This window comes from Pseudopodoces humilis, chromosome 3 (assembly GCF_049639895.1).
Source record: "Pseudopodoces humilis isolate 2021_Gansu_Grassland_sample_001 chromosome 3, ASM4963989v1, whole genome shotgun sequence".
Classification (NCBI taxonomy): Eukaryota; Metazoa; Chordata; class Aves; order Passeriformes; family Paridae; genus Pseudopodoces; species Pseudopodoces humilis.
Genome location: NC_142202.1, coordinates 1,503,603 through 1,527,117, shown reverse-complemented (window position 1 = coordinate 1,527,117; position 23,515 = coordinate 1,503,603). Strand labels below are relative to the sequence as shown.

The 23,515-nt window shown below is 41.2% G+C and overlaps 1 protein-coding gene across 18 annotated transcripts in view; it reads left to right on the top strand.

Annotated features, from left to right (window-relative positions):
- Positions 1-23,515, top strand: part of CCDC88A (coiled-coil and HOOK domain protein 88A) — a 68,975-nt gene that overhangs the window by 609 nt on the left and 44,851 nt on the right. For 5 of the 18 annotated variants that reach the window (XM_014254639.2, XM_088052866.1, XM_088052864.1 and 2 more), the window contains exons 1-4: positions 3,770-4,489; positions 4,611-4,711; positions 18,650-18,758; positions 22,289-22,358. In XM_014254639.2, the coding sequence (XP_014110114.1) occupies positions 4,427-4,489; positions 4,611-4,711; positions 18,650-18,758; positions 22,289-22,358 (343 nt within the window). In that variant the 5' untranslated portion in view covers positions 3,770-4,426. Of the gene's footprint in view, positions 1-3,477; positions 3,568-3,768; positions 4,490-4,610; positions 4,712-18,649; positions 18,759-22,288; positions 22,359-23,515 lie in introns of those variants that run through there. The other 13 variants (XM_088052859.1, XM_088052865.1, XM_088052860.1 and 10 more) reach the window with 8 other exon arrangements.

Sequence of the window (23,515 nt, the reverse complement as noted above, 5' to 3'; positions counted from 1 at the left end):
TGTTTCTTCTCTGTTTCTGGGTCAGCTAACTTCAGCTGTCAACTTCCTCAGCTTCTGGGATTTACCACTGTAAGTGCAGTCATCAAACTTTCTTTTTGGAGCTTTCCCAGGTAAAAAGTGCTAAAACAATGCAGCCAAATATATCACAAGTTGCAGGTTACAGTAATGTAGCCCTGTAGAGCTGTGACTTCTAAGTATTTCCTGGAACAATACTCATGGGACTCCCGACAGCTACGCTGAAAATGAAACCCTTCCGTATTCAGTTCGGGATCAGAGAAGTAACTCGAAAGACAAACATTTTAATTCATTTTAAGGGTTGTCTGTCAAACAAGGGCTCAGCAATCAAAGGCTGACAGCTTCCTGTCCTAGGGCAAGTTGTCTCACCTTGCTGAGGTGGCTGCAGTCCAGGTTCTTCTGGCTCTGACTCCACTGCAAACATCTGCCCTGGCAGCGGTTCATCCTGGTGCGTGTCTGTGTGTACCTGAAAAGGAGGGAAATTCTCACACTTGGTGGGACAAAGTGGCAGCTAATTAGAAGAAACTTCTTCATAGGTTTTCAGGGCTCTTAGTCTTTGGGGAAAAAAAAAAAAGAAACAAAACCCAACCCAAACCAAAACTGAAAACAAAACTCCTCTGACTGCATCTGGATACCTTTTCTGAAATTTTATTTTGTACTAATCTCCAGCTGAAATAAGAAACTGTAAATCATCTTGAGATAAAACAGCTGACAGTGCATTTCATGTCTAAAACATAGCAGTCTTTCTGCAGGAATGGTGATCAACAGCCATGCTGAGCACACAGGCCAACTGCACGATGTGGATGGAAGCAAAAACATCTAAAACCATTTAATTCAATTTTTAATGCTAGGGAATCTCAGTATAAAATGGTTTCTGTGAGCCAGCTGCTGTTACTACTACATGGGCTATCAACTTCTACTGGCTGGGCTCTAATTCCTAGAAATTGCTTTATGCCAAAGTCATTACTGCCTAATTAGAGCCCGCAAGAAACAAGGGGATGAGCCAGGGAAGTTCCATGGCTCTGTGGGCACAATCGCATGTTTACAGACTGCTGCCAGACGCAGGGAGCAGAGCGGTTGGTTGGTCAGGCTTGTACAAAAATGCTTTTGTGGCTGCCTTTAAGGGCTGGGAATTTATTGGCAGTTGTTTCACCCATGGATCACCAGGTTCTTACTCAGAACCAAGGCTGCTGAGTTTTCCTTTGCCCTTTCTTATTTCTTTTGTTTCACAGGAGGGCTGAGTTCACTCTAGAGATCTGGTTTGGGAGGGAAAAACATGATTTTTGCTGAAATAATAAAACTGTGGGAAACAAAGTCATTTAACTATGCAACATTGTCTAAATTAAAAAAAAAAAATCCTTAGAATACAAAAGACAGACTAATATTACAAGGTCCATAATTAATTTTTCTAATCTGTTACTTAGGTATTCTTCATGGGAAACAAGTCACAATTGGAGTTGGGTTTTTTCCCAATCTTGGACATTAGGAAAAATGTGTATCCAGTATTTGGGTTAAGAGAAACCTTATCTGTTTTACTATTACTTGATTTTTTTTTTTCAAAAGCACTTAATTTCAGTCACTTCTATTGCAATGTTTTGTGGGATTTTTTTTTAATTGAGTGTGCAAAACTAATGGTATTTGAAAAAATGCTGGCACAATTTAATTTATAACACACAGAAGAGAAGCTGGATTTAGTTAGAGATTTTGTAAAATGCTTTGTCAGTGAACCACATAATGTATTAAGCAGATATATCCATGCATATTAATGCAGGATTGAATACTGGAAGCACAAGTAGCAGGAGAAGGCTCAGAGAAGGGACAATGGATCAGGCCAGCACACTGCTTGTCATCCTCTGACTTCCCACAAAACCCTTCCAGAAAGTTGGATTTTACCTTAACATGGGTGTGTCTGGATCCCAGCTTCTGAGGAGAAAAGCCGTCCTGCTTCTAGATTCCACTTCCTGAGGGGAAAACCTGCCCTGCTTCTGGATTCCACTTCCTGAGGGTACGAGTTTTCCCCATCACAGGCACCTTTATTCTCAAAAAAAGGAAAACGGAAGAACATCTCAGTCCTGCACTGAGGTTTTTCCCTCATGGGCACCTTTATTCCCCGAAGGAGAATGAAATAGCATCTTTTCCTACCACACTCTTCCCCTCACGGATACCTTTACTCCCTAAAAGGGGAATGGAAAGTCATCTCCCACACCGAGCTTTTCCCTCACGGGTGTCTTTATTCCCCAAGAGGGGAATGGAAGAGCGTCTCCTTCCCACCCTTCTCTCCTCACGGGCGTCTTTATTCCATATGAGGGGAATGGAAGAGCATCGCCCTCCCTCCCGCGCCAAGTTTTCACCTTTATTCGCCCAAGGGAAATGGAAGAGCTTCTCCCTTCCTCCTTTCTCTCCCTTCCGTGCTTTTTTCCTCACGGGCACCTTTATTCTCCTAAAGGAAATGGAGAATATCCCTCCCGTGCCGAGTTTTTCCCTCACCCCCATCTTTATTCCCTCAGGTGGGAATAGAAGAGCATTTCCCTCCCTCACACGCACCTTTATTCTTCAAAGGGGAAAGGAAGAGCATCTCCTTCCCGCCCTTCTCCCCGCATAGGCACTTTAATTCCCCAAGAGGTGATGGGAAGAGCCTCTCCCTCCCGCGCTTTTTCTTTCCCTCACGGCACCCGCAAAGGGGAGCGGGAGAGTTTCTCTCTCCTCCCTCACGTGCTTTTCACTTTACGGGAACATTTATTCTCCTAAGGGAAATGAAGAATATCCTCCTGCCATGAGTTTTCCCCTCACGGGCACTTTTACACTTTTACTCCCTAGGAGAGGAATGGAAGAGCATCCTCCTCCCTCACACGCTTTTCCCCTCACGGGAAAGGAAGGGCATCTCGTTCCCGCCCTTTCCCCCTCACGGGCACCTTCATTGAGCAAGAAGTGATTGGAAGAGCCTCTCCCTCCCTCACGTGCTTTTCCCCTTATGGGCACATTTATTCTTCTGGGTTCTTCTGAGTTTTCCCCTCGCGGGCACCTTTGTTCCTCAAAGGAGAGTGAAAGAGCACCTTTCCCTCCCACACTTTTCCCCTCACGGGCATCTTTATTCTCTTAAGGGAAATGGAGAATATCCCTCCCGCGCTGAGTTTTCCCCTCACGGGCATCTTTATTCCACAAGAGGGGAACGGAAGAGCATCTCCCTCACGAGGACCTCTATTCCCCCAAAAGGGGGATTGGAAGAGCATTATCATCACTCAGGGGCACCTTTATTCCCGGCGCGGGGAAGGGACGAGGCTCTCTCCCCTCACACCGAAGGCTGAGCGGTGCCCGCAGCCCGCATCGCGCGCGCGCGCGCCGGGCGCGAGTCCTGCAGCGGTTTGGCCGCGGCCCCGCCCCTTTCCAATCGCGCCGCCATCCCCGAGCGGCGGCGGAGGGATACCCGGCTCCGGGCGGAGGGATCCGCTCGCTGGGGCCGGCCGCCGGGAAGGGAGAGCGGGAGGCAGGCAGGGAGGGAAGGAGGACGAGGACGGGGCGAGTGATGCGGCGCGACCGCGCTGGTTAGGCGAGGTGGCCCCGCAGTTGGGGAGGACGGGGGTGGGGAGCGGAGCTGGTGCCGCGGCACCGGTGGCGGAGCGGCAGGAGAACAGCTGGGGAGGGGTCGGGGGGCGCTCCGGGAGCGGCGAGGGGAGAGCGGAGCCTGAGGGGAGCGGCCAGCGCGGGGGAAGGGCGAGGCTGCGGGGCCGGGCGGCGTGTGCCGGTCCTGCCGCTCTCTGGCGTCGTAGTTAAGTGGAAAAGGGAAGGGATAGAAAAGGGAACTGATTTAAAATAGCCCCCGATCCCTCCGGGGGCCGGTTCCCTGTCGGTGCCAGTGCGGGGGGGCAGCGGGGCTGTGGTGCAGCCGCAGCCCGGGGGGCTTGGCCGCGAGAGGGGCGGGGGTCGCTGCCCTCGCTGCTCCCCTCGCCCGGGCTTGGGGCTTTTTTTGTGGGGAAGGGGCAGGATGAGCTTGCGGAGTTTCGCTGGAATTTCTCCTTCCTTTCTGAGGCGCTGCCGCTGCTGAAGCAGATTTTTCCTTCCTCTCTTTTTTTTTTTTTTGTCTGATGCAGAATCCCAGTAGCTAGGCAGCCTCCCTCTTTTCTTTCCTTCCTTCCTTCCTTCCACCCCTTCGCTATGTAGGAAGGGAGAGGCATCAATGGAAAGGCTGAAATAAGCGTAGATGGACTTTCGGATGCATTTTTTCTTGAAAGAGGAAGATAAATCCCGCTTGCCAGTGCACTGACTTTTGTTGCTGTTGCATCCCTTGGTAAAAATGGGGTTCACTCACTCCAGCTGAATCCTTGGAGCATTCCAGAGAGTTGCTGCAGTGAAGGACTTATCTTTATTTTTTGCATCAGAGGAGCTGCATTGATGTTAACCATTTTTTTGTAAAATGGAGAACGAGATCTTCACACCCCTTCTGGAGCAGTTCATGTCGAGCCCTCTTGTCACCTGGGTAAGCGTTCATTTTCCCCTCACACGTTCCTGGTTTTATTTGCTCATTGTTTAAGAAGAGCCTTGCGGCAGGGGAGCGAGGTGGAGTTGGTGTCACGGTGCTGCTGCTGGTTCTGTTCCAGGTGAAGACATTCGGACCTCTGGCTGGAGGAAATGGGACCAACCTGGAGGAATATGTGGCGCTGGTGGATGGAGTGTATCTGAACGAAGTCATGCTGCAAATGTGAGTGTGGGCAAGAGCTGCCTTGGGGTAATTTTTTGCTGGTTCGTTTCTCGTGTATTTTTTTGCTGCCTCATGAAAAATCCTTTCTCCCCCCTCTCCCCGTATTGACCTTGGTAAATTACTTTCATTTGTGCGTGACACGGTCATGTGGTGGTTTAAGAGGAGACTTGGGATCGTGGAGGATCACGACTCTGCACAGCTGAATGTCCGAGCAATTTATTTGCAGGATGTACAGTGTGATACAGGCTGAATCATCATTGTAGAACTTACTGGAAAATGGGATGACTGTAAATAGTTTCCCAGATTTCCACTGAGAGGTATAGAAAAGGTTCATCCTGCTGTAAGTAGTGCTCATAAAGAAAATTTTGAATAAATTTGGTTGGCTAATAAGGTTCTAATCCATATCTTGGTGCACGTGACATGCAACTTAAGGATGGCATGCAACTCACACAGGGTTGTTCACTGAGTCAAAGGACTGCCCTTAAACTCCTTCCTCTTCATTTTCCATGCTTCCAAATTAGAGTAGATAGTAGTTGAGCAGTAAAGCTCATACTTTAATTGTGAGTGTAGAGTGCTTTCTGCTATAGTCAACAGAAGAAACGTTTTTACATGGGGTTTTAAACTGTTTATTGAAAACTCTGGTTGTCAGAAAAAGTCCTTTACAGTGGCCCTCTGTTAATCATAATTTTGACTGGAATGTTGCCCACTACTGTCATGCTGGGGAGTAACACTTGTCAGGTGTCTGGTGATATAATCCTAAAAGTGTTACTAGTGCAAAAATTTCTACATACTTTTCTTTTTTTTGATATTTTGAGTCTCTGTAGAGAAATACATCTATTTTCTGTATAGGTATGAAAAGCTGTGGGCTTATGGTTGGCTGGATGAATTCATCAGTGCGTGAGCAGCTTGTGTTGGCAGCTGTTCCTCAGGAACACTGCTCAGGGATGGGCATCCTCTTGCTCTGTTTATAGCTTTTATTCATATTTAGTGTTTTAAAAGTTTCTACCCTTGGTGTTCAGCTTGTGTAACTAATCTGTGTCGAAAGAGCAACGCTTTGCCCCATTGAAGTGTGAATTCACAGCCTGTTGAAACCAGTATTTTCTTTGTCACCTACTTCTGTACGACTGGGACTCCCAAGTAATCACTTCTAATATTCACTCTTGAAATTGGAAAACTTGGTGGAAAGGAACTTTTAGAGAAAAAAAAATCGGAGTGGATTCTGGCACACTTTAATAAGCATTTTAAGTGATGCATTTCACTGAAGAATACTGTTTTTATTTTATGTCTTCTTTTTTTTTTATTCTTGCACTGCATAAAGTGAGTAGATTTTCAGCTGTGGCCACACATTTGATATGCAGAGCTTCTATGGGACAAAAAAGTTTGACAGCTGGAAGGCAAATTTAGCATTGGAACAGTGTGATTTTGAAGAATACAGTCTTAAAGTTAAGCTTTTTTCAGTCAATTTTTTAATTCTGAGTATAAATTGATACCTGATGCACATATATAAAATGGAAAACTGTTGAGAAGGAACATTCCCATGCCTAAGGCACTGTGTGTTGAATTTGGCTGTGACTTCGTGCATCCTTGACCCCCTGCCATGATTACTGTACTTAGGAAGCATTGGGTGTGCATGTGTAAAAAATACACACTGGAGATGTAAGTTTTAAAACAAAGGAGTGAAAATTACCTCGAACTGGAGGTGCTGGAAAAGCATTGGCATACAAATAATATGCATTTTAGAAATATGTCACTACACTGGAAGGTTTTTTGGGAACTGAGATGTATCATGGCTGGTTACCACTTAGAACTGCCTCTTAGAACTCTGTTCGTGTTTTGGGAAAGTTCAGTTTGTTTTGGGTTTTGTGCCAGGATTGAAATAGGGGGAAAAATTGTTTCATGTTTTGCAGTGTGGTCCTGTCTGTGGTGAAGTCACTGTGGAAACCTGTGTTTAATTTTAGTCCTGTTCACTTTGAATATCCACCTATTAAAGCAAGCATCTTCATTTGCAAAATCATTTAAAAGATCTGGTTCTAAGTTATCATCAATACAGATTATTTCCAGTGATTTCCATTTTTATTTCTATTTACCTTTCATTCTTTACTACCATATATTGAGGAAATGTGGCAGAAAAAATTGTCATGTGACTTCAAAAGAAAAGTGTTTTTCTTCAGAATGCTGGGGAATTTTTTTTGGTTGTTTGTTTTGTTTTTTTTTTTTAAAGCTCAGTGACTTCACATGAGAACTAGAAGTCTGTGGTTAGGAGCTATGGCAGTGGGGGCTGTTAGACGTGCTGTGGTCCTGCTGCACATATACTTTAATACTTACTTTTATTCTTGCCAAATGTTGAAAAAACAAATTCTGTGACCGTGGAAGTGAGTGTTAATATTGGATTAGGCATGGTTTGTAAACAGTTACACAGTCAAAAAAAAAAAAGTGGCTTTGTTAGTTAGAGAAGGTTTTTTGTTCAGTTAGAAAAGAGTTAATCCTGCCTTCCATCATCTACAAGTGAGAGTTTGTCAGTCCAGCATTTGTTTCTCCTCGTGCTTGTCTGGATCAACTTTATTTTCAGCAATTGTAAGGGCTCAGGGGAAAGAGGTGTCAGCATTGGAATAGTTGCAGGGTGCTGATGGTGCTGAGGTTGTGGGGTTTAGCAGCACTGCATTGATTAGTCCCTCATCCATAAGAGAATTTATCACATTCTTTGTATGTTTTTTACCTTTGGATGTTTTGGGACATGTGAAAATTGCATAGGTTCTGTTCAGTGTCCGGTTACATCTGAAGGGCTCTTCCTTGCTGGAGATGCTACAGGCCAATTAATATTATTTTTTAAATTTTATTTTTAATTAAGGAGAGTCCCAGTGTTTATAATATTAGCTCCTAACTTGGGAGAATGTCTCTAATTTCCTGTTTAAATTTAGGTCCCGTTCTTCAGAAGTATCGGGTTACTTACCTTCTGCTGGGATCAGTCAGTATCTGATACTTGTGGATAGAAACCCATCTGTCTTTCTAAATCTGAGCCTTTATCTTTGTGCTCTTTGGTACAAAAAAGGGGTCATGCTTCTTGGAAATAAATCAGAGCATGAGAGATCACTGCAGCAGGGTTCTGCCATGGCAGGGAGGTGGAGGAGCATGCCAGGAATGCTTCATACCTTCACTGCACCTCTATAACATAATGCTTCTAACATTATATTTATGAAGTGCTCATAGGCTTGAGTGGAATCTGTTGTGTGTGGTACTGAAATCGGTGAACCAGTATAAATGGATTAGTCACCTGTTGCACACCCAAGTACAACTGCAGTAAAATAATACTCAGTTGTCCTGGAGATATTTTTCCAGAACCTGATTAACATCACCTCAGGTTTTTTTTTAGTAGTCTTAGCACTGTACTGTTTATAAACTCCTCTGATACAAAAAAAAAAATGCAATATTTTTACAGAAATACTAATTTTCTGAGTGTTGTTTGTTTCCATTTTTGATAGGTCTTGTTCTCTGATATTTGTTAACTGAATTCCAATAGGATTGGGTAAGAAATTATGAAAGTCTTTTAGTATGAGTTGTGGTTCCCAAACTGACAAGAATCTTGCTGGTTCTTTTGAATAAAAAGAGACAGCTGGAAGTAGTTACAAGATTGGGGGCTTTCATTACATTTACCACCACCATTAATATTTGGTCAAGCAACAAAGACTTGAAACAGTATTTTAGCTTTAATTGTTTTTTTTTTACTGTGCTTTATATTTGTGGAAATAAATCTGATTTAAAGGAACTGTTGGACCCAGACTGTATGCAGAGTTGGAAATGTACAGAACCAAACTCTGGAACTGAATTAATTTAATCCACTGTCTGGAAAACCTGTCTGCTTTCATCCCAGTGTGCCATTTATAACTTTGGTCTTAATTACATAAATTAAGTGATACTTTCCATATCAGTCTTTGCATCCAGACATGCTGAAAACTGCTTCAAAGATGAAGTCTTTTATTCTTCTCCTGGCTTTTTCCCCTCTTACCATTCTCCCACCGTTTCTCGCTGACTGGATCCACTTGCAGGCCTTTCACACCATCACATTTTCCAGGTGGACTGGCTGCCTGTTTCCTCCCAGCACGGTGGTGGTGTGTGCCTAGAATGTGGACAGCTTCCTTGGCTCCCATTCTGAGCTCCCAGCCTTCAGTTGTGTGCTTTTTTCCGAGCACTTGAGCTTGCCAGCCCATACTTCTGGCTTGCCTATATCTTCCCCTGAAAACTGGACTCGGTCTCCAGTGCTGGAGCCAGCTGCCTGGCTCTGTGAAAGAGTGCAGCAACAGCCACTCAATCCCATTAACTCCTTCTTGGGAAGGCCAAGGAGGGAGAGACAGCTTCAGCCAGGCTCTGCCTGGGTGGGGAAATGGAAAAGAGTTTTGAGGAAAAGGAAATCGGCAACTTTGGCAGCAGAAGTAGGAACATGTATTTTAGAAAATGGTCAGATATTAAGTCCACACCTTTATCACTTCATGGTATAGATTCACACTTCCCAGGTGTGCTCTTGTCAGGTTTTCCACAGATGCAGGGTGTCACTTGGACTTGGTAAGAGTTTCTGCTCCCAAGAGTAGTTCTGCGCAACAGGGCTGAGATTTTTTTTTTTTCAGGAAAGCTGAATTTGTAGCAGTCACTTTCTTTGTAAAGAAGCAAATTCTTTAATAAGTGGTCCAGCACAATGTGCCCCATGACTTTTGAAATTAAACCCTTTTGATTAGAGAAGAGGAAAACTTAGTTCTTAGTGTGAAGATGAATAATTTTAGCTAGGACCATCAGCCTGCAGTGAGCTCTGAACTGGGCAGGTGAGGTGGACACAGGCTGATTACCTGCACTTGTGAGGTGCTTGAGTTTTATATAGATAAAGGAAGAAAATGCAAGGGTTGAACATGGAATGCTTGAAGTGCTTGATCTTGGTTTGTCCCTGTTTTACGAGGTTTTGTTATGCTTTTGTACCCTTTTCCAGCTGATGTCCACTTTCCTTCATCCTTGCTGCCCCAATTTATTTCTGAGCAGGAAACTACTCTGTAGTTCACTCTTGTTCCTTGCAAAATTTTGAAGATTAGGAATTAAATAATCCAACCTTCCTTTACACATGCACATCCACTTCTTTCCTCTCTCCTTCATGTGCCATCTTGGTTATATTTCTTTGACTCTGTCTCCTTATATCCTTTGGTAGCCTGCTACTGACCCCATCCTTACTCTAGGCTAGTACTTTGGGCCAGGGAATAAAAACTGAATTTGAAACTGTATTTTAATACATTCAGAGATTTCTGTTAAGCTTGTCAACCTGTTCCATAAATAGTGATCTTAGATCTAAAATCAAAATAACTTGTCTCAGCATTGAAAGCATTCTGGCAAGGAAAGAACATACATTCACTATGGCTTTGCAGTTTCTTTTTCAGAGAATTTTGCATTTCACATTCTACATGCTGTTGCAAAGCACTCCATGAGAATAGCAGCAGCAGTAAAATCAGAGTTTTAAGTTAGCTACATACACCTGGCTGATCAGCTTGTATTCTTCAATATCAAGGTGTGCTGCTTCAGATTTCATGGCTGGTCTGGGGATCTCTCCACTACAACCTTTGCAAAATATTGCTGTGCTCTCATCTTTATTTAAAAGCTAACCTAGTTAACTGAATTTGGGTGCTAAATCGAGCTCATCTCATCCTACACTAAATTCGATATTTACTTCTAGATTTTCCACATTTGTTTCTTCTGTTAAGACGGACTTTAGAGTTTTGTGTTTGTTCATATGTTCCTGTATTTTTGATTCCTCCTCTTTTTTTTCCTCTAAGCTAAATGGCAATTTGTTGCCTTCCTTGTCTTTCATAATGTACCACTTTTCCCTAGGTAGTAATTATTTAGGGATCAAGACATTTTTCCAAAATGCTGCTTTGCTAGAGCACATGACTTCAGTGGGCAAAGATTATTTGGGAATAACTGTGTGAGTCTCTGTGTTTGTCTGCTTTATCCTATAGATGCTCCAGAGACAGTTGTTGCTGTTTGCAAAATGCCTCCCTTTCGTTTCATGGGATTAATTAATGCCAAGGCTTTGAACTGAAGCAAGGCTACTGCTTGACCCAAGCAAAAATTGCCTGATGTTGTATTTTTGGATGGGAAATTGTAAGGGATGAACTCATGAATGGTGTCTGTCATATTCCTGGCCATTGAGTCAATCTTTGTGTTGCACATTTAGAGACACTCCAATACTTGCTTCCTTTTCTGTTGTGACAGAAGACAGTCCACTTGGGTTTATTACAGAATTTTATCTTGGTTTAAGCTTCAGGGGAATATTTGCTCTAGTTTTTCTCTGTGTGGTATCTTTGTTTTTCTTAAATAAGCCCCTGAGCAAAAAGTGTCTGCTGGAATTTCCTGGTAGCTTGGGAATACACTTGCTGTATATTTGGAGTATTGTGTGTGCTGGGAAAAACCAGAATACAGATACTGTGAGATGTAGGAGAGAATGCAGACAGATGTCACATTGCCACTAGTCTAAAAATGGGTGTACAGAAAGATGAAAACATCTATTTTATTATTAATAATTTTCTTATAGATGGTTTATTTCATAAGAAAGGAAATTATCTACAGTCGTGGTCTTCCAACCAGAAGTATTTTATGGAAATCTGTATGGTACTATTTTTACAACTGAAGATCTTTCTAGTCACTAAAACTGCAATATTTGAGTAGCTTTGATGCCATCTCACTTGGCTGATAACACATCAGTATTTCCTGTAGTTCTTAATGCCGAGGTGTTTGCCTGTGGTCAGACTATTGTGACTCCGAAGTAAGAACCAAATTTTTTTTGAGAATTTCTAGCTTCAGCCAACTTTAAAGTCAAGAGTAAAATGAGTGAACATTTTCCCAAGTCTTTCAAAGGATAAATAATTTTGTGATTATCAAATAAAGCAATGTGTGTGCTGCTGTGGTGCTGTTAGTTAGGCTAGGAAAAAAAAAAAACTTGTATTTACAAATTCCTCTTAAAAGTTTTTTCTCTAATAAAGAAGACTGTATAATTGTGTATTGCTTTTAAATCCTACGTAGTGATTTTCTCTTATATTAATATTTTAAATGTCTTAGAAAGCATGTTAGCTCCACAAATGTCATTTGCTCAGGGCAATAAGTGTTCATTGTCTTCTGTTGTGCTTGCTGCTTCCTGGCAGTGGTGACAACTTGCTGGCCTCATGCTGCTTCTTTTATAACTTGATACTTCTTCCAAACCAATACCTGCATGTTTGCAGAATGATCCTCCCAAGGTGCTCTGTGAAAACATTTCCTGGCTGCAGTGCCCTGGGATGTTTGGTGCCAAGTCATGCTGCATCTTGTGATGCAGATCTGGCAGTGCTTGTGAGTAAAGCTGCTCTTACTGTTGTCACAGGATTACTGGGGGTGGCAATGTGTGCTGCGTTCTCGTGGTCAGTTGCTTTGAGGTGTTAATCCCAAAGTCAAGTAGTTCTCAACTGCTCTGTTAATTGGTCCTGAAATAGGTCTTGAAAATCTGGACTCATTTCAGAACTAAAAAATGTTGGCTCTGAGAGGGAGAATAACACACAGTGCTTGAAGTAGAAGTCAAAACTTCAGACTTCATGACCCTCATTATTTTGCTTCTCTGGCACGTCCATCTTCTTGCTTTCCTGACCTTTGACCTGTACACTCTTGCATCCTTGGGCACCTCTTGGGTTTAGTTTCATTTGGAAAATTGTGTGGTGCAAGTACTACAGCAGTTTAATTCTCCCTTTTCAAATATTTCCTGCTAAACTTTCTGTAGTTAAAAAATCCCTCCAAAACCAACCAAGCAAACCAACAAGATGTCCTTTGAAAGGCATTTAGATGTGTTGGAGTAGAGTGTGTTTGTCAGACTTTCTGGTTCTCATGGCTTTTTACCCTCAATAAAAAAAAAATTGTTTGGTGAAGTTTCTTTTAGGAATTCTCAAATTTTTAATACCTAGGTGTGTTTATTTTGTGTATTAAGTGTTCTGTGCTGCTCTGAATGCTATAGATTTTCCTTTCTGTGAGTGACACTTGTTCATTTGGTGGCAGCCAGATTACCTTTTGCCAGCTATGGAGCAGAGGCTGCTCCACATTCATTGATTTGTTGTGGGGAGCTCACCCAGGTTACTTGGTACAGTCAGCAGTGACTCACTAGGTTCAATTTTTGGCAGAAAGCTTTATTTTTTTTTACATACTACCTTTTAGTGTGATGGGGAAAAAAATAGTCAAGGTGCAACAATAGTAATAAAGTTATTTCTTTGTATTTGATGATACAGGTGGTTGCTCTCTAAACTTGGAACTTAAAGGTTTTTGGAGGTTTTTGGTCTTTTCCACAAGAGTGTGATTAGTCAATGACAGGTGAACTGTTTTACCTCCTTTCTTGTTTCCTCATACATTTTACTCACCTGCATATATCTTCCTTAATGCAGTTAGGAAAAAGAGAACAAAAAGAAATCTGGGCTGTTCTGGACTTTGTTTTGTTTTTTTTTAAACCCTGTGAGGAAGAAATGAGAGCTCAGTCAGCAGACCTGTTGAATGTACCATGATTTTGCCCATGCTATGCTCAGTATCCACGGAAATGTTCTTGGCAATGCTCCCCGTGATCCCACCAGCCACTCTGTTTGGGTTAGGCCAGTTGGTCGTGGTTTGGTTGTTTTTTTATTTTTAAGTAGGCATTGGGCTTCAGCCTCCTAGCAGTTTATGATGTTGGACATAATCCTAGGAAGTGGGGTTTTGTGCAAGGGCCAAAAGACTTGATCTTAGGCCTGCTTCCTAAAGCTCCCATGGTCACAAGGCAGAAAAGGTTGGATACGGCTGTTGAACTTGTGGCACACACAGTCAGTCCTTGCTACATGCAGAGTTAGCAGAGTGCCCTAAAACTGAGGTGTCAATAGTGATTTTGTGGCAGAGGGTATCTCAGTGTTTGGGATATCTTCAGATGTTTGAGCAGATGGCTGCAGAATTAACCATTTCAGCTGTACCTCAGTTGTTGAGCTTAGTCTTGAGAGCAGAGATACAGGTGCTGTACAACTTAAAAGTAGATTGTCAAGTCTTTAAGCAGTTTGAAGGTTATCAATTTTTCTCCAGTTTTGTTTTGGCTTTTTTATTGTTTTGTCAGTAAAAGGACACCGTTGTATTAAATCTCTTTGTAAAACATGTTCTTGCCAGCAGTAAATAATGAAGATTCTGCTTTATTAGTTGAAGTCTATCCCATAATTCTGTTACCAGGAATTACTGAAATATTTGACAGATACCAAGAGTGAACCTCAGCCTTCCAGTTAAAAAGACTTTGCAGAAAATAAACTTTATTAGGCATGCAGCATTTATTTGTACAAGTGAATGCTGTGCTGCTGTAAGCTAAACCACAGGGTAGCATTTCACTGAACTCACCAAATACATTCAAACAATGGTATATTTCAAATTAGGGTGCGTTATGATACCAGACTTAATCATTAAGTACCATCAAGGAACAGATGGCAAGGGAGGACACAACTGGTTTGCAGTCTGCATAGATTTAAGCATGAGGCCATTAAGCTATCACATTCCCATTTCTGATAGATTTTGGTCAATGAAAAATTAAAGGCACATAATCCCTGATTATATGAAGTCTCAATCTGTGATTCATGACACTGGTAGTATTTCAAAATCACTGAAGTTCTCTCTGTAATCAGGAGTTTTTAAACTAATGCATTATTGGGATAGATGCTCCTGTCTGGTTTTATTGCTATTGAAATTAATGTATCTTGTCATAAGTAGGTTGCTCTTAAATGTAAAATTGCTTAAGGGTATCTTTTACCGCTCTGCTTCCTATCGACTTCTAGACAGATTTGCCCTATTTTGCTGGGCTGTTTGCCACTGAAGCAGCTCAGTATCCCCACCTCATAAAAGGAGCAGTTCAGAGCATGGATGGCCTTAAAAATGTTTATAGTAGCCATCAGAATCTTAGGGTTTTAAAAAGCTGCTTTTTAAAGCTGTGCCTTAAATTGGTTCTAAATAGGCCTTTTTATCTTCAAAATTATTTAATTTCCATCCTGTATTTCCACTAGTTTATTTGAGTGTCATTAAACCTAATGTATTCTAATAAACATAATTGTTTTGCGTTAATAAAGATATTATCATTATAAACATTTTACTGGTCATAAAAATTCAACAGTTCAACATATGTGTACAAGTACTTCATTAAAATCTTTAATAAATTAGTTTTCAAGAACTGTAAACGAGTTTAAAGATGCTCTCAGAAGGTTTTGACAGTTCATGTTTAGAATTTTCTCTTTCTGGATGAGAAATAGTTAGACATCAGGCTTCATGCTTAGTAAAAAATATTAGTATGCCATGACTTGGACCAGCCTGAAAAATATAGTTCTACAAAAAAACATAAAATGGAAATGTTATAGCCAGCAACCTGCTATATTATTTTCTCTTTGAGAGGGACAAATTAAGACATCAATAAGATGATGAACTATACTGACTAAATAAATGTTTAAAATGCTTTTTAGTGGATTAAGGAGACTGATGAACGTTCAGGTTGGAGTCCTTGAGAAAATGAGAGCTGGTTATCAGTATTGGTAGTGAAGGTGGGTTTAGTTATTTTTTTAAATAAGGAATCCCCTGTTCAAGGACCTACTCATGGTCCTTTCATAGCAGTGGTGTGAGGAGGGATCTGTCAGGTCTTTGCTTGGCTGTTCCATACACAAACCTGACAGTTCTAACACAATCTGAAAGGTAGAAATAAATCAGTGGCTGAAGATTAGGGAGCTGTGCTAAACACCAGCACAGAGGCTGCTTGGTGGAAGAATCCCTCAGTTTTCAACACTGACTTTTCAGCACAGGGGTCATTTTAGTAGGTAGCCTATAAACAGTCTGTGTTTGTAATCATTTAATGACATGATGTGGTTAGAAAGATCTCAATTACTGTAGCACAGTGAAGGTGAAGTCCTGTCTGCCCTGGAAGGTGCGGAGAGCAGGATTTCACTCTGGGAAGCATTGGAAATAAATTTCTGTCCAAGTCACTCATCCTAGTCATGGCTAGCATGTATTAATTGAGAATGTGAAAGACAGCTGACCTCCCATGGTTGAAGAATAATGAGCCAAGAGGACATTCATTACCAAAAAACCAGAAAAAGGAATCTGCTACCAATAGTGAGTTATTGAGGGTGCACATTTAATTAAATTAAAAATGACTGGTAGAGATTTGTAGTGTTAGTAATGATATCTCACTAGCTTGCTTTTATTGAACCTTAAAAACAGTGGGTTAAACTTCTTGTTACCACTACAAACTTTTGAAGTTCTGCTGAAAAATGTTGAGGGAACTTGGCGTTTGATGTTTCTGTTGGACCCTTTGCCAAAATATTTTTGGAAGAGTTTAAAATTACTAAAATGAGGTTTTTTTGTGCACCAGGTTGTCCTAAGGCTGATATTCTGATTTTAATTGTTGATCATCTGCAGTAGCAGAGCATCTTGAAACTGGACAGTGGAATTTTTCCAAGTGGTAAAAACACACTTGCAGAGCACATCTGTGACCCAAGTTTTCCCAGCAAAAATGCCCAGTCTCAGTAAACTGCTTCCTGCAATTTAAGCCAACAACAGAAAGCCAAAATAAAACAAAACCCCAACTTTGTTTCAAGCTACAGGCATGAATCATTTTGGCACTAAGCAGTTCAGCTTGTCATAGAGGGAGGTGAGGTTGGTTGTTAAAGCAGCCCAAACCTTTGCTGCTGGCTGGGCTGATCCCCTGGTGTCATGAAGATCCAGTGCTATGCAAATGTTAAAGTTTTGTTCATCCAGGATCAATCTCAATATCCTAATACAGCTTTAGAAATGAGAAAATGGAAAGCCTGAGCTTTTATGACGTTTGTGTTTTGAGTTCTTGTGGTTGCACACTAATTTTGGTGTTGATGCTAAAATAAGAGCTGGCACAATATCCAGGAAACCCCTGTGCCCTGTTTTGAGAGCTCTAAAGGGAGAGGCATCTGAAATGTGTGGCTGTAGAAATGCTGCTGAAGATAATGAAAAAGCCCAGAGATAATCCCATGGTCATTAAGATTAAAGATGAAGATTAAGGGCCCAAATCGGCCTTTTGGAGATATGCATGTAGAAATAGGAGACTTCAGCTGATCTCTGTAGGTCAGCAGGATTTATTGTGGATTTTCTCTTGTGATTTCAACAAATTTGAATGAATTCACTGTGGAAAGGAGTCCAGTTCTGTGCATCTGCAAAGCATAATTATTTTTAGCCCATTTAGTTGCTTTTACAGCTACAGGTTGGCTGAACTAATAAACCCAAGGTCACATCTTAGTCACATGGTTTGGCTAATATGTTCTAAAATGTATTTTAATGGTTTGTAATATTTTTAGGAACATGGTGATGAGCATTTAGGAATGAGGCAATTACCCCTGTCCTAATTTTCCTAGATATTTATAATAATAAATACAGAAAAAAGATACTGTGCCTACTGCTTTTCTTTTAGAAATGTCTGTGTGTTGAAGGTGCATTTTTATATGACCTGACTTCCTTTCCCTGCAGTTATTCCTATTATTTCTGTTTGTGCTTACAAGACAGGAAATGCTGATTGCAATAAACCAAAGAAAAGACATAAATGTATCTTTAAAAAAAGTCTAATATGCTAAAAGTTAAGCAAGCTGTAAAAGGCAAATAAAGTTTGTGTAGGTAACATATATAAATGAAAAATATGTCATTTTTGTACAGAGAGTATAATCAAAGGGATAAATTCCATCAGAGTAAGTCATGATACCGCAATAATCAGGTCATTTTTGTTTTATAGCAAATAATTCCTCTTTCTGCATTTGATTCTGACTCTAATCCTTTGCCTGTGAGTTATTGAATTCCATTACTTTTGCACATTACCAGGATCATTCCCCATTGCTATAGTGTTTTTTTTGAAGGTTTTTTGGTTTTGTTTTTTTCCTCCGAAAGTTCGCCAGTGGCTGTTCTGGAAAGTGTATTCTGTATTCCATTGTTTAAATCATTAATGACAGTGTTGAATAAAACCAGAGCCAGCAGACACATAGCCCTGCAGGGAGCCCTGGTTTGACAGGGAAAAGTTGGTAGTTTGTTTTTGAGTGCAGCATCCCAGCCAGCTCTCATTTATCTAATAATAATAATAATAATATCATTAAACAATACAAGAATAGCATTACATATCAAAAGCTGCGTTGTGCAACTGTATCAAGAATCTGTAAAAGTGAGAAACTTCACATTTGCCGTCCCTCAGGAATTCTTTAAACATTTCAGAGAGTTTTATGGGGGGTACTTTGGTTCTGGATGGTTTTCCATGAGAAATCCCAGTGAATGGTTGTCATGCTGTCCTGTGTGTGTGTTACGAGGTATTGAAAAAGGGTGACTCATCTGCATTTCCTCAGATCCTTTCTGCTTTGGGAAGTAAAAAGTGATTGATTTCCTCCCTGAAGCCAAGACAAACCAGAGAAAAATCTGGTTGTATATGATAATACATGACAAAAACTCCGATTAATAATATCTTTGTTGACACATTTCAACAATCTGTAAATATATTTAAAACAGTCAGTGTGTGTTAGCACGATGTGTTTTATATTCATCATTCTTCTAAAAGTTAAAAATTGCATTTTGTTCCTTGTGCCTCATGGTAGTGAAATGCCATCATACAGCCACAAAATCTTTCCTGTCAGACCCATTCCTTGGGAATTCTGCTGGGTGCTCCCAGTTTCAGGCTGCATTGATGGCAGACAAGAATGTGGGGCTGGCTGGCTGTGTCAGAGACACATTTCAAGTTCTTTCCATCTTCCACAACTCCTTAATGATTTGTGGAGGGAAAAACAAGGTATGGTAATCAAGACAAGGGATGGCTGTGCTGGCACATTAACTATCCCATTTGTTTTATAGAGAAAGCCTTAAAGATTAATGTTCACCATGTTTAAGGTATTCTTCTTTCTTTTCTTTTTGCAGCAATCCAAAGTCTGCTAATCAGAGGATAAACAAAAAAGTAAACAATGATGCATCATTAAGGATTCAAAATTTGTCCATTTTGGTGAAACAAATTAAAACTTACTACCAGGTCAGTAATTGTTTGTTGTGTTTTGCCTGGAATTATTTCTAAATTTTCTTCTATTGTTACAGTTTTAAGGGTAACAGGAATAAAATCAACAAGAGCTATTTGTATGGATGATTGTTTAGTTATATAGTGAGATATTTTGTCACTATTTACAGGTATAAAGGTGGTGTGGACGCACTTATATGAATGATGATCTGTTTATAAAATAGATATTCTGTGTGTTCAGTTATTCCTGTGGTGCATTAAGTATTATTGGTTGGTATTTTCTGAGTTGAAGCAAGTTTTGTGCCAGTGGGAGAGATTATTACATGTGCATTTAGTCTTGTAAATGGAATTTTTGTTAGAAAAAGGTGATGCAATTTACTGGGCTTAGAATTAATTTGGGAATTTGTAGTAAATGCAGTGAGGAGGATCTAAGAGCTGTAAAAGAGCCACTGGAGTTTGATGCAGCAGTAGGAGCTGTGCCTGCTGGATGCTCAGCTGGAGAGGACATGGACACGCCACAGCTGGGCACTGCAGCTGCCACCAGTGTCCCTTTAGCGTGGCTTTTAGTGCCCTTCACACTCCCATGCTCCTTCCTGCCAGGAGAACCCACACCTGGGAGAAAACTTTTGCTCTGCCTCTCCCTGGCCAGCCTGTGCTGAAGTCTGCTGCTCCTCCCGTGTCCACACGCAGCGTGCGCTTCCCAAAACTCCGAGCGCAGTGAGAATTCCATGCTTCTCCCCAGCACTTCCCTCTCTCCTTGGCAGCCCCTGCACATGGATATATGTGCTGCCTGCTAAGGCCCATATGCTTTTCCTTTTCCTAGTGGAAGTCATTTTCCACCAGGCATTAGTGCTCCACAGCGGGTGCAGCAGAAGGCACTGACAGGATTGATCTTTATTGGAACACAAAGCATTCCCCATCCTGCACTGGCCTCACCCTAGCACCAGTCCAAGTGCTCCAGTACCAGGCAGAATTGCTGGCATTTAGGTACCTTTGGATGATTCAGGATTGTGGATGTTGCTCCAATACTTTGTGATAGAAATAAGTTTATTAGAGCTTTTTTAAAATAAAAAAGTACTAATTTTTAAGAAATGAAAGCAGCCACCATGCCTTTAATGGTCCAGCTGCCCTTTTAACTATTTTATACACTTGTCTCCCCTTTCCCTCCCCAGTTTTTCAGGGTTTTGGTCACCATGCAAACATTGAAGAGCTGGAGTAAAGGCCTTTACTCTCCAAACTGGAGAGCTCCTTTGAATCTAATATTGCTTTTTGCATGTGTAGCTATTCACTCCCTACAGTGCAGGGAGGTTTGTGCTTTGTGGTGGTTGAAGAGTTAAAGGATGGGCTGTTTCACAGAGGGGTCAGTTGAGTTCCTCTCACCTGTGAAATTCCCTAAGGCAGGAAAGCTGGGGCTTGATGGATGTATTGGAATCAAACTGAGAGGCCGCCCTTAGCCTGGGGTGAGGCAGGAGCCTCACACCCTAGTGCTCCTGAAAGCTGAGGGGACAGGCCTGGGGGTGTTCCCTGGGGAATCCCAGGGGAGGGGACAGGAGAGAGGATTTTACTGAGTGTTAGACACTGATGAATGTGGGAATTTGGAATTTTTAGCATTGTTTTAATGTAACTCTTAACACTTCTCATTGTGAGCTTGTCTGTGCTGGTTTGTTCCCTGTGGTTCTATAACATCTGGGGAAAACCTTTTCTCGGTTTAGTGAAAAATTGCATCAGTGCTGTGGATGTGCTTGTCAAAAAAACCTGCACTAGTAGAATATAACAGTCAAAATCAAGGTGTTACATTAGATTAGCCAATATTTTTTTGTTCCTGCATCATCATTGTTATTCTCTGGAATTACAGTTCTGGTCCTGAACCAGTAATCTGAGTATGTACATTTCTTGGCAGTGTAAGAGTGTGGAACTGTTCTCAGCAGTTAATTTCAGATAAGTGATTCCAAATTTTTGAGAAATTTTGGGCTCGAGAGATTTAATCCAGTGAGTGTCCATGACTCTCAGCAGATTTGACTGAGGATGTGAAAATCTTCAGTAAAATAAATGCTAATGAACTGGAAAAGTTTGTGCAAGCCAAGCCAGTGCTGAGGTTAACACCAAGTGACAGAAAAGGTGTCAGGCATCTCTGGGGCGAGGCAGAGGTGTTGTAAGGAAACAGGTGATCATGTCCATTCAAGAGTCATATCTTGGTTACTGCTGCTCATATTCTGCTTTGATACATGATCAGCCTTATGATAGCATCATGGAATTATTTGTGATACTACCAAAAAACACCCCCAAAAAACAACAGAAAGCCACTTGAAAAATATGTGATTTTCTCTCATAGCAGCTGTTGATACTCATTAAATTAATTCTATTTTATTGGTTTCATATTGATTTAAAACATCCTGTGGTGCACTTCATATCTTATTTTATTTGAACATAATCTTTTTCAAAGTCTGAGAAGTACAGGTGTCACAGTTGGTAGAATTTCATGATATATGAGGAGGTCAAAGCTGTTTTCTCCCTCCTTACAGTTTGTCTTAGGTGTGTCCAGAGAGAATTTATATTTTGCTGTCTACTGTTAATTCAGTTATAATTTTGATGTCGAATATTAACTGGTGGGAACTTCCAAGTGTAGCTGTAGCCAATAAATTCTACAGGTATTTTTCAAGAAATATTGGGGTTTTTTTCAATTTGACCTAAAGCAAGTGGTTGTTGCTTACATTGTGACACCTGATGTGTGCCTTGGGCTGTTCTGGAATATGTTGCTTTTGAGTAGGAGCATTTTCTGTAGTAATGGATCTGTCACTGTGGAAAAATAAGAAGCCTGACTATAGGATGGCATCTGCTGGGAATAAACATCTGGGAACAGGAGAAATACTTTTTCAGGAGAATTAGGCTCTGTCTAGACTGGGGATTTGACCCGATTACAGCCATTACAGGAGCTCCATTGATGGAATCCATGGAACAGATAGGCAGAGCTGCTGCCAGGAGTGTGGCACTTCCAAGCTAAAATTCCATGTGGTTGTGCAGACAGGGGTTTGCACCTTTATATTCACAGCTGGCCCAATGTCACTGCAGCAAAAACCTCCTGGGATCTTCACATCCACGTTTTGGTGAGGCCAAAGAAACCATGACAGAAAGGAAATTGAGTTTTTTGAAGTAGAAATGCACCTTAGAGCCAATAAAACCAATATGTATCGATAAGTTAGGGAAACATGAACATAATAAATGTAAAGGGTTTTGCTGCATTCTGAGACTCAGGATCTCATTGGCTTAAGATTCCTAAGCCAGCTCATTGCCACGAGAGGATTTTGCTGTGTGAGATGATTGTGCAAACCAGTAAAACAAAGGTTCTATAGAAGTAACTCACATTTGTAAGTTATTTTTTTTAATTATAAGGCAAATAATTAAGTAGTGTACGAATTGTATCTATGAAGTCCTAAAAAATATTAAAACTGTTTAATTAATACTGATTTCTCTTCAGTGGTTCTTGGTATTTGATGTTTGCTTTCATTCAGTATGTATGATGTAAATAATGTTTTAATTAACTTTTATAGGAGACTTTGCAGCAGTTGATCATGATGTCTTTGCCAAATGTGCTAATAATTGGCAAAAATCCTTTTTCTGGTAAGTTTATTTTTGACCAAGATAAAAAATGTATACTGGTGTGATAATTTATATTATTTCACTGGAAATAAAATTCCTGTAGGGCTGAGCCTTTCAACAGAAGGTTGTGTAAATACTTTATTAAATAAGTGGCTTAATGAGTAGTGATTTAACAGTGATTTTCTTTGTCCACACTCTAAAAAATGTGTTCTGTCCCTCAGCCCTAGCTCTCAGTAGGATTTTTACTGAGCCCAAGTGCATTTCCCAGCATCCAGTGAACCACTGATGGCACAAAGTTAAAGTTTCATGTACTCCCAGCTACTGCACTTTCAACTTTCTTTACCTGTGTCACCGCTGAGGGAATTGGCAGTTCAGTGCATCTCACTTGATCCAGCTCCTGATCCTTGTTTCTCCTTCCCCCAAACTCCCCTGCTTCTCTTGCATCCTTACCTGAAAAATACTGCACTTACCTTCTTGTTTTCTCCCCTGAACTGACACTGTCTTCTCCATGCTCCCACCTTCTCTGCTTCCAGCTCTGAGAGTTGCAATTTTCAGACCAAGAAAATTAGCCTGTGTGGAGCCAGCTGACTATCCACAGCCTCTTGGGAATCTCTGCACCATGCTCTCAATTCCAGAAGCACGGAGCAGACACACCTGGCCTGCATGGAGCCACTATGGATTGGGCAGAGTTTATTTACTTGGGTCTAATGTGCCCCAGGTGTTCTCCTCCTGACGTTCTGACACCTCAGCAGAGAGGTCAGGAACTGCTCTGACAGGCTGTGTGGCTTCCCCTGGCTGTTTTTATTTCTTTGGGATGTCTTCTCTGCCACGCTTCCGTGTCTGTGGGACAGGGGGTTCCTCATGAGCCAGAAGAACCATCTGTGTTTCCTCACTTCCTGATCCCAGGGCTCATAACATTGGTATTTTCCATATTCCATCTGCACATATCCCATCTCTGTAGGTATCTTGCTTTTAATTCTTTTGGGTTTTACTTTCTGCTTTTGGATATTGCTGCTTTTGCTTCCGAGGTCACAGCTTTTTCAGTTTTCATATGTGCAGCTGCTGTCATATGCACCAAGAAATGTGAATGTGGTCTCTTCCTTTCCAAAGGAACAGAATGCATCGTGCTTTTATAATTTTGATTCCAGACTTTCTTAAGGTTTTCAAAAGACTGAAAG